This window comes from Mastomys coucha, unplaced genomic scaffold (genome assembly GCF_008632895.1).
Source record: "Mastomys coucha isolate ucsf_1 unplaced genomic scaffold, UCSF_Mcou_1 pScaffold18, whole genome shotgun sequence".
In the NCBI taxonomy this organism is placed as follows: Eukaryota; Metazoa; Chordata; class Mammalia; order Rodentia; family Muridae; genus Mastomys; species Mastomys coucha.
In genome coordinates, this window is record NW_022196900.1 from 47,782,107 (window position 1) to 47,791,852 (window position 9,746).

General features: G+C 40.3%; 1 protein-coding gene across 7 annotated transcripts in view; it reads left to right on the forward strand.

Annotated features, from left to right (window-relative positions):
* Window positions 1–1,032, forward strand: part of LOC116096213 — a 3,891-nt gene extending 2,859 nt beyond the window's left edge. For 5 of the 7 annotated variants that reach the window (XR_004120899.1, XR_004120901.1, XR_004120902.1 and 2 more), the window contains exons 2-4: window positions 19–112; window positions 239–301; window positions 799–1,032. Coding sequence is in view for 2 of the 7 variants with exons in the window: in XM_031377823.1 (XP_031233683.1) it covers window positions 19–112; window positions 239–301; window positions 799–1,025 (384 nt within the window). In the remaining 5 variants the exon portion in view is untranslated. Of the gene's footprint in view, window positions 1–18; window positions 113–238; window positions 302–448; window positions 514–780 lie in introns of all 7 variants that reach the window. The other 2 variants (XR_004120898.1, XM_031377822.1) reach the window with 2 other exon arrangements.
* The last annotated feature ends 8,714 nt before the right edge of the window (window positions 1,033–9,746 follow it).

A 9,746-nucleotide genomic window follows, 5' to 3' on the forward strand; every position in this document is an offset into this window, starting at 1 on the left:
CTCTTTTCCTCTCGCCAGGGGACCATGAAAGCACACCTTGGCCCTTGCATTGAAGACTTGAGAATAACGGGAAGGAGGTTGCCTGGGGCGTCCCAGGTTCTCCACAACCACGGTCAGTTCTTCCCACTGCTCACAGAGTAGATGATGGGGATTAAACAGAACTAGGTCTAGCCAAGTTCAAAGCAGCACATTTCCAACTCAAGTAGATTCTCCTAAAAATTATACATTCATTCTCCAGAATTCAGCACAGAGATGGGGAAACTTGACCAGAAGTCCAAGGATTTATTTCTCAACCAAGTCTGTAAGTGCATGCCATCTTGTATGCATGTGTGTTTGTGTAAGCGCTAAGTTAAACAGAACTGCTGGGGGGTGGGGTGGGGTGAATATAAGCATGGAATGGCTATCTACTGTACATTCTTACACCAATTATCAAATAACCAAATTGCAGAGAACTATTTTGGAATGAAGAAGTTGAAAACTGAAGATTATATGAATGTTTTTAGTAAATGAAAGGTGACCATTCATCGTTTGCACTGATTCCAGAGTTGGTCTCTTGGTTTTCTCTCCACAAACAGCAACTTTTATATTTAAGGATTCCCTGCCCCACCCCCTCGACCAGGTGCTTGCTTATGAGTGTGTTTGTGTGCGAGTGCGTGAGTGTAATATTTGCTGGATTCTCATTTATTCTAGCAAACACAAATAAATCATTGAATCTGACAGAGTTTTCCCCCAACACCTTTCCTTTCTCAAATTCTTTAAACCCTCCTCCCCAATGTAAAGTAATTCCCCTGTCTGCAGATACTGGAGATTTAAAATATGCCAGTAGATGGCGCACAGAGCCCTTCCACCATCGTCCTTACGTGACCCTCCTTACAACAAAAAGACTTCTCTACCAGGAAAAAGAAAAAGAAAACACAACCCGGAATTCTCCAGGTTCAACTTTGAACAAAGGAATTTCCACCTTTGTTCCATTTCCATTTGTAGCTGTTTTAATAAGTTCGCTGTTAACAACAATAAAACTGTGAGAGCAAACGCATTTCCTGTCCATTTATTCTGAAATAATAACAATGTAAATGTAGAAAATGCACTCAAAACAAACAGAGTGGTGGATCACACTTGGGAGACTGAAGCAGGAACCTCTAGGTTTCAAAGCTAATCACAGCTACATAGCAAGCCTGGACAACATGAAGCCATTGTCTCAACAACAAAAGTTTACTGAAGAGAAATTTTAAGACAGACGTCAATGCTAGGTAGCAAATAATAGGAATAATTAAAATATAGTGATCAATGATAAAAACCATTTCCTTAGTCAAATAGAGGTTATCCCACGGAAATTCATACTGTGATGTATAGTACAGTAAATTGGGTTACTCTAATGAACAGAAAAATTAATAACATCAGGTTAAATAAGAACAGTGATAGAGAATTGAAAAGGACCTGTGTGTCTGAGCCTAACTCCTCGGAGGACTACCGCTTCACCACTGGTTTAGCTTCAACCTTCTCATCTCAGCAATTTGCTAGTTTGTAACTTCAGACTGATTCGAATGTTTCTGCCAGAACAAAAGGGAAAGATAACTTTTCAAGTGTAAGTAGGGCGTTATAAAGCACCTTAAAGTAGATTTCACCCATTCAGTATGACAGGTTATTGGTACACACACTCAACAAATCAAATCATCAAAAATTAGCCACTGTCCATCCTTTGCTATATGGGTTTGTCAGAGAAGGGGGAGGCCCATGGAAAAACTAGTAGATACTAGATCAGACAGAAGACATTTTGCTATCTGCACATTCAAAACAACTAAGGCTCTCCCCTCCATAGCCTGTTGGGTGTTTGTTTGTTTGTTTGTTTTATGAAATACATCTGTTTACCAAGACTGGACCATATGTCAAGAACAAGGCTGTAAGAATGAGAAGAGTTGCAGTGTCGTTCAGCTGGTAGAATGCTTGCCCCACGTGCCAGAAGCCTTAGGTTTGCCTCTCTGAACTCCTACTAACTGGTCATGGTGGACACACTAATAATCCCTGTACTCAGTGGGAGGTAGAAACAGGAGAATTTAGAAATTCAAGGCTACACAGAGAATTTGAAGCTAGCCTAGTATGTATGAGACCTTATCTTTAAAATAATTAATAAAAATAAAATAAGAATGAACGCTGGTCCCTGCTATCACACAGTCCATGGTTCCATGACACAGAGGAGAAACTTCACCAAAACCATTTCTTCTTTCTTTGCATTTCATTATACCTAAGGTTAGGATCGTTGGTGGTATTGAACACACATAAGCAAGGAGCATAGAAATCTGACACAAACCACCAAAGGCCAAGAAAAAGCAATGGCAGGAGATTAGAAGCTGTGACCGTTGCCCTCAGTTCCTCCTTTTAATAACTGAAAAGAGAGGATATTAGCAAATTCCTAATTTCTGTGGCTTTGAACTTTAGTATTTCTATGCTCATTTCCTTGGAGTTCTTTTAGGGGAAAACAAATCCCACAGTAAAAGAAAGCTAAATTGTTTTAAGAACAGAAGCTGAAAAGAACTGTTTCTTATGGAAGAGCATTACATGCTTAATACTACATCTAACTTATGGTTCTAGGGCGGTGTGTTTGGAACTAACTGAATATACTTTGATAGCCACTCAACCACCTAGTGCAAAGGCTAGTTCCAGATATAATCAATGCACCAGGCTTGTTTAACCCACAGAGCCTCTTCGTGTGTAAACTATTCCCCAAGAGTCATTTAAGCAACACATTTATACATTCAGAACATGAGTGTCTCTGAAGTAATAATTTATTAATCTGGTAGGCTGTATCCCTAATTTAATAAATAGCACCTCAAGGCCTGAAAATTAATGGAGGATGTTATGTAAGATGAACAATATGAAGTCCTGTAAATATTGTGACCTACTGATAGAGTGTGAATGAACTGGTCTCCCTAGCCCCAATGGAACCTTGGTGAAATAGCTGTAGGTAAGTAAAGTACACATCAAACTGAAACAGCTTACAGGGAAAAATTATCTCAAAGCTAGGATGCTTTATACTATCTTGATTCTTTCTTCATCTCTTCACAGTCTTCTTACGTGTGTGTGTGTGTGTGTGTATGTGTGTGTGTGTGTGTGTGTGTGTGTGTGTGTGTGTGTTTTGGGGACAAAATCTCATGTATCTCAAACCCACTCTACTCTTCAACTCTTGATCTTCTGTCTGCTAGCTCCCAAATGTAGGGATGAAAGGCATAAGCCACATTATCATTCATTCCATATATGTGTGTATTCATATATCTATATGGATATGTATGTGGGCATAGAAGACACAGGTCAACATTATGTGTCCTTCTCTGTCTTGTTTTGTCAGAAAGGACCTGCTCTGCTCATAATCCTAGAGTTTATCAATTCTGCTAGGTTGGCCAGCCAATAATCTCCAGGGATTCAGTTGTCCCTAACCTACCCCCACCAGTGAGGGATAGGTTTTACAGAGAAGCACACTATATCTAGCCTTTATGTAGACACTGATGGTCTAAATGAAGAACCTCAAGCTAGCACAGCAGACATTTTACTGACTGTACCATGTCTCCCAGCTTTCTGACATTTGTTTTTATTTTATTGTTGTGTGTATGGGTATGTGACTGAATGTATGTCTGTGTACCACCTGTATGTCTGCTGTCTGTGGCAGCCATAAGAAGATCTCCTGAAACTGAAGTTACAGTTAATTGTGAACTGACTTATGGCTGCTGGGGATCTCACTTGGGCCCTCTGAAGGGTCAACCAATGCTCTTCCCTGCTGTGCCATCTCTCCAGATCTTTCTAGCTTTCCTTAGGATTTATCTCTGAGATTTTTAATGGGACTTTTGCTTATCCTCATATATAAGCTCACCTCTTCCATTCATAGATAATGAATTGGGACTCAAGTAGTCCTTTTATCTTAAACATAAACTATAGTTTGCCTTATTGGAAAAAATGAAGAAAAATCAGGCCTAAAATTTAATGCAGATGCTAAATAACCAATTAAAGAACGGAAAGGGGAAGAAGGGAGGAAGGAAGGAAAGAAGGAAGGAAGGAAGGAAGGAAGGAAGGGATGAAGGAAGGGATGAAGGAAGGAAAGAAGGAAGGAAGGAAGGAAGGGATGAAGGAAGGAAAGAAGGAAGGAAGGAAGGAAGGAAGGAAGGAGGAGAAGAGAGGAGAAAGGAAGGGAGGGAGGGAGGGAGGAATTAAAGGTGAGTGTCACTACTTCCTAGCCAGTCCAGTTTTTACTTTCTTATCACGTATGTTAAGAAAAATCTTTGGCAGGGCTGGTAAAGCAGATCAGTGGGTAAGAGTATGTTCTAGTCGTAAAGGCCAAGTTCTGTTCCCAGCACCCCTCCCAGGTGTCTCAGACCCACCTGTAACCTCAGATCCAGGGAGATCTGATGCCTCCGGCCTTTGAGGGCATCCACACTCACATGTACATACCCACACAGAGACGCTCAGTATACATATAATTTTAAAAATATTCAATCTAAAAAAAATTCTAAATTGTATTAAGTAGTGTGTCGTTCTACACATAAGCCTCCTTCACAAAGAACTATTGATCTAGGAAACAGTAGATACTGTTTGATGGGAAAGAAGGAATATTCATTACCAGCCTGCTGAATTAAGAGAACTGTGTTGGGGGCTATGACCCATTCCAGCTATGTTAGACAGGCCCTGTGAAATCAGACAGGGGAGAGTTAATGACATCCTCTGTACATAGTAGCAATCTGAGGAAAATTTCAAGTTGTAACCAGGAGATAAAAATTTCTAACGAGTAGCAAAAGAACTGTATTTGTTTCTAGACTGTTGGGCCTCTAATATTCATTGTTTCAATCTTTTGTCCTGTGTTTCATGACTTTTGCCATTTTGAGCAGAGTGTGCTTCGTGATGTAACGCAATGAAAGGCAAACAGTATCACCTGTGTGGTACTCCGGTCCAAGAGTCTGTTCATCTTGAACCTAACCTCAAGGACGAAATTAACCAAATCGAGAGCAAATGAGGGCATTTACCAGCGCAAGTGACTTAATCTCTCCTTAAAATAGCAATATTGTAAAGGGAAAGAAAGGAACAGTAGAAATGCCTTATGTGAAATTTGTCTGAAAAAACATAGCGGTCACATAAAGTGAATGTTTCATACTTGCCTGGATTCCAAAGTGGAATCCAACGCAAACACAAAGCAGCCTAACGAAGCTGGAGAAAGTTCAGTAGCTGCTGGATATGAGAGGATGCACTTTTACTAAGGATTAATTTCCGGATGTGCTAACGGTGTCATAGTTACAGGGGGCATTCTCCTGTGGCCTACGAGTTATGTATGCAAGTATTTTGGGCAAAGTTGTCTGCCATGATATCTACCACTTAGTCTAGAGCAGCCAGTTAAAACAAGCAAATAGTAAGGACAAAGAAACAGGCAAAGATATACTTGTAGATCAAGATTTAAAAGAGAGAAACATATGAAGAAGGAAGGTGGTCGTTGTGCTGGGGTTTCTATATTTGTCTTTTATCCAAATATACATTTCAGGAAATAAGACAAAAAATTTTTTTTTGAGACAGGTTTTCTCTGTGTGGCCCTGTGTGGCTTAGAACTCACTATGTAGACCAGGCTGGCCTTGAACTCTCAGATGTCTGCTACCTCTGTTTCCAGAGTACTGGGGTTAAAGTGTGCACCAGTTTGGTCTGGCTGACCTTGAATTTAGAATTCTCCCACCTGCCGAAGAGCTTTTCCTATCACACCTCTGTTATGCAGTACTTGGGAAGGAGTCCAGGCCTAGCACATGCTGAGCCAGTGCTTGACCAACAGATCTACATACCAAACTTCTTTTTTCTTTCCTTCTCCTCCTCCCCCCTTATTTCTTTCTTTCTCATATTAAGTCTTCATTTACTTTATGTTTTCTCCTTCTTGCCTATCATTAAATTTCTGTTTGAATTGTAATAATGTGATGGCTTTTGATTGACATGTTTGAGGTCAGCATCTTTGGTGATCTCAGCTTTTCTCTGGAAACAAAGGACACCAAAAGGGATCAGGACTTATGACATGGGTTTAGCCTGTGCCTCTGAATGAGTGACAATATTTTCCTTGAACGTTCTTTCAAAAGTAAATGCTGTATATGAAAGGTTTTCCTCCCAAGATTACAGCAATTTAAAGGTCACTCAATTCTACAGACCACTTAATTGTGCCCCATTAAGCATTTCTCAAAAAGAGGAGTGTGTGTGTGTGTGTGTGTGTGTGTGTGTGTGTGTGTGTGTAATAGCATTCAAGGACTGCCAATATCAGCATTGTCTAACAGATTTTCTTCCAGCCTCCCCTCACTGACCTGATGTGTAACACACTGACTTTTCTTTTTTTATTGTTCAAGGACAGCTGGATGAGTGGCCTTGGCTCATTTAGAAGCCATCTTATGCTTTTATTCTCAGTTAATATTTTCTTTAAAAGGTCACCTACCTCTGACACCTGTCAGCTGGTAGTTCTCATAATCAGGAATAGGACCTTTACAAGATAAAGCACGGTGAATGCCCTGTCCAATGACTGGCCAGCATAGCAGACTGATCACAGGGCATTAACAGACTGCTCTGTGAGCTCTCATTTCAGTCCCAGGTTCCTTGTGTGCACTTTTTGCTAACCAGGTAACAGAGGCAGAAATGTGGAGAGAGAAATAAGACTAGAGCTGAGAGCTCCAGGTCAGAAAGCGCAAGGGCAGCCCTTATTCCAGTGACTGCCAGAGGGGAGTAAAGGCCCCTGAATGAGAACTGGAAGGGGAGGCAAAAAGCAAATGTTAGCAAAGAGCAAATAAAATAAAGCCAAACCACAATGCTGAATGTATGAGAAATCTGAATATAATTAGAATATTGAGGGGAAATTCTTTGAGTCCAAAGAAAATGTTTAGAGACTGCTTTTGAGTTGTTTTGTGGCCTCAGTTCAGAAGCTGTGATGGTATATAGCTAGTCCATACCATCTGGAAAGGAATTAGTTCTGATATTGTGGTTTTTGCTTCAGCAGGGGCTAACCTATAAACAAAAGGCACTGGAAAGTGTCTTTGAGATTTTCAAACCTCTTAAGTTTTCCTTCAATTAGACCCTGATTCCCCCATTATGTTTAGAAACCATTTGATTAGGGAGGTTAGTCTATGGTCAGAGTAGGAACTAAACCAAAGTTGAGCCTTAAGACCAACAGTCATGTGCACATAGCAAGGGAAAGATGCCAACACACCTTTCAGGTCATGTTGCAAAATGTTCTAGATAGTTTTGTCTTCCTTGGCTCAACATCTTAGTACAAACTTTTTAGCTAGACACTCCAAAGTATTGACTTTTATTGTCTTGTTTAGGGAGAAAGTGTGGGAAAACTGAGGTTCCTCCGATCCTAATTATTGTAAAAGAACATTACCATAATCATAACAAATTTATCTTTCCTTCTACTTATCTGCTTGTAAAACTATTGACTGACTGTGGTAGAGCCTTACAAAAGCAGAAAAGCATCTTCTCAGTCTCCCTAAGACTACAGATTAAGTTAACAAATATTTATTGCGTACCTGTGATGGGTGTATAAAGCACACAGAGCTGAAGTTTGTGACTTTAAATAGAATTTAATGGAAGTGTAGCTGGTGAGGGTGTGTGTGTGGCTGTGACTCACAGACACTCCTTTAATCCCAGCACCTGGAGGCAGAGGATCTCTGGGAGTTTAAGGCCAGCCTAGTCTACCATGGGTCATGGTAATCTAGGCCTAGTCTATCATACCTGCAGCGGGGTATTTCTCCCACTTAGCTGCACTCCCAGCCCAGAAAGACAAATTGGGCAAATCAGTGTTGACTAAAAGGAGGAGAAATAAATGTTGTTCTTTCCAACATGGTGGCCTTGCGGTGACACACAAATGTTAAGTCAATACTGGGTGATGCTGAGAGAGAACAGACTTTGAGTGGCCAAGATTACAGAATGCATACTGTCAGGAGGAGAGAAGATACCTTCTGAGAAAAGAAAAATGTAAAAGCTCCTGTAGAAATTCAAACCCTAGTGAATGAAGCCAAGGAGACCTTGAAATCATCCATCAACTGGTTCATACTGGCTAGGACTAGGACTAGGAAGCAGCCAGCCACAGCACTGAGGACCTTCAGCACCCATCTGTGCATGGAGCCTTCTAACAATGGCTGAGCAAAAACACTTGCTTTCCCAGTCCCATAGCAACTGATAAACTGAGACTTTTTTGCTTTCTGTTCCAGTCATACTGTGTGACAAGATGGTTATCAGTCCTCATTTTGGGTGTTAGAATGAAGAACTGGAGATCATTCAGAATAATACTATGCATTATCTTATCTCCTCTCCACCACCACCCCCGCAATCTTATAACTCATCCACATTTATGTAGAGCCTTAGCAGACTTTGTGTCTTGGCCCTGAATGATAAACACAATTATCTCTCTACCCTCTTGTTAAAAATAACTCATTACAAAGGAAAATGGGGGTAAATAAAGAAAAAAAAAAAGAAGGCAAGGGGGATAGGAACTAGAATTAAAACAACAGAAAAACAACAAAAACAAACAAACATACAAAAAGTTCAGAATTGGAGAGATGGCTCTGTGGTTAAGAGGACTCTTGCAGAAGACCTGGATTCCATTCCCAGCACCACAGGGTGGCTCACACCATTTGTAACTCCAGTCCCAAGGGATCCAATAGGCAAGCATGTGGTGCATATACATGCATGCATGCCAAACATTAATATAAACCGAAGTAAAATAGACCTAATAATTTGTTTAAAAACTTGGAAATACTTTCCACTGTACATCTGTTGAGCAAGGAATAATGATTGTGATAATTAATATTGTTTGTCAATTTGACCAGCTCTAGCATCAGGAGACAAGCTTCCTGGCAGACTGGAGGATCACATAAATTGAGGTAGGTAAATGGGGTTTTCTAATGGTTGTGATCTACCATGTGGATGCTGGGAACTGTAGCCAGGCCCGCCATGAGAGCAACCAGTGCTCTTATCCTCTGAGTCATCACTGTAGCCCCTGACTCAAAACATTCTTAGCCCTAGTTTTGCTTTGGCAGTAGTCATTAACCTCACATCTCTGCTCTGCTACCACTTCTTCTTCCTCTTCTTCTTCTTCTTCTTCTTCTTCTTCTTCTTCTTCTTCTTCTTCTTCTTCTTCTTCTTCTTCTTCTTCTTCTTCTTCTTCTTCTTCTTCTTTCTTCTTCTTCAATTTGTTCAGTGTGTGTGTGTGTGTGTGTGTGTGTGTGTGTGTGTGAGAGAGAGAGAGAGAGAGAGAGAGAGAATTTTACCATATTAGTCATGACATTTTGGTCATATCAAAAGCTGCTTTGTGTTTTATGTGTAGAAACCTTGGCAGATAAGATCTAAAGGTAACTGTTGAGACTTCTTTACTGAATCGTACTTGTTTGGAGTCAAGAGTTCATTGAGCTCACATATAAACATGTGAACATGCAAAGAAATGATAGTAAGTCAATCTTAGCAGGTTTGTTTCCTGATAAAAGCATTGATTCAAATATAACTCTGCTAACCTACTCCTCAATGTCAAAGATAAAATGATTTAACTTTTTGGTATAAGAAGCATTTGGCAAATCCAGGGAGCAGCAGCAATTCTGAGCCAACCATGCTTCAAAAAGGAAGCTCTTTGACATGAGAGGTTGTCTCCAACTGGCAGGGTTTAGGAGCAGACATTCTTAAAATAACAAATTGTAGACATCTTATTTTATTATAAAAATAGAAAAATGTTTCCAGGGCTTGTTTTTTGCTGTGTGTGT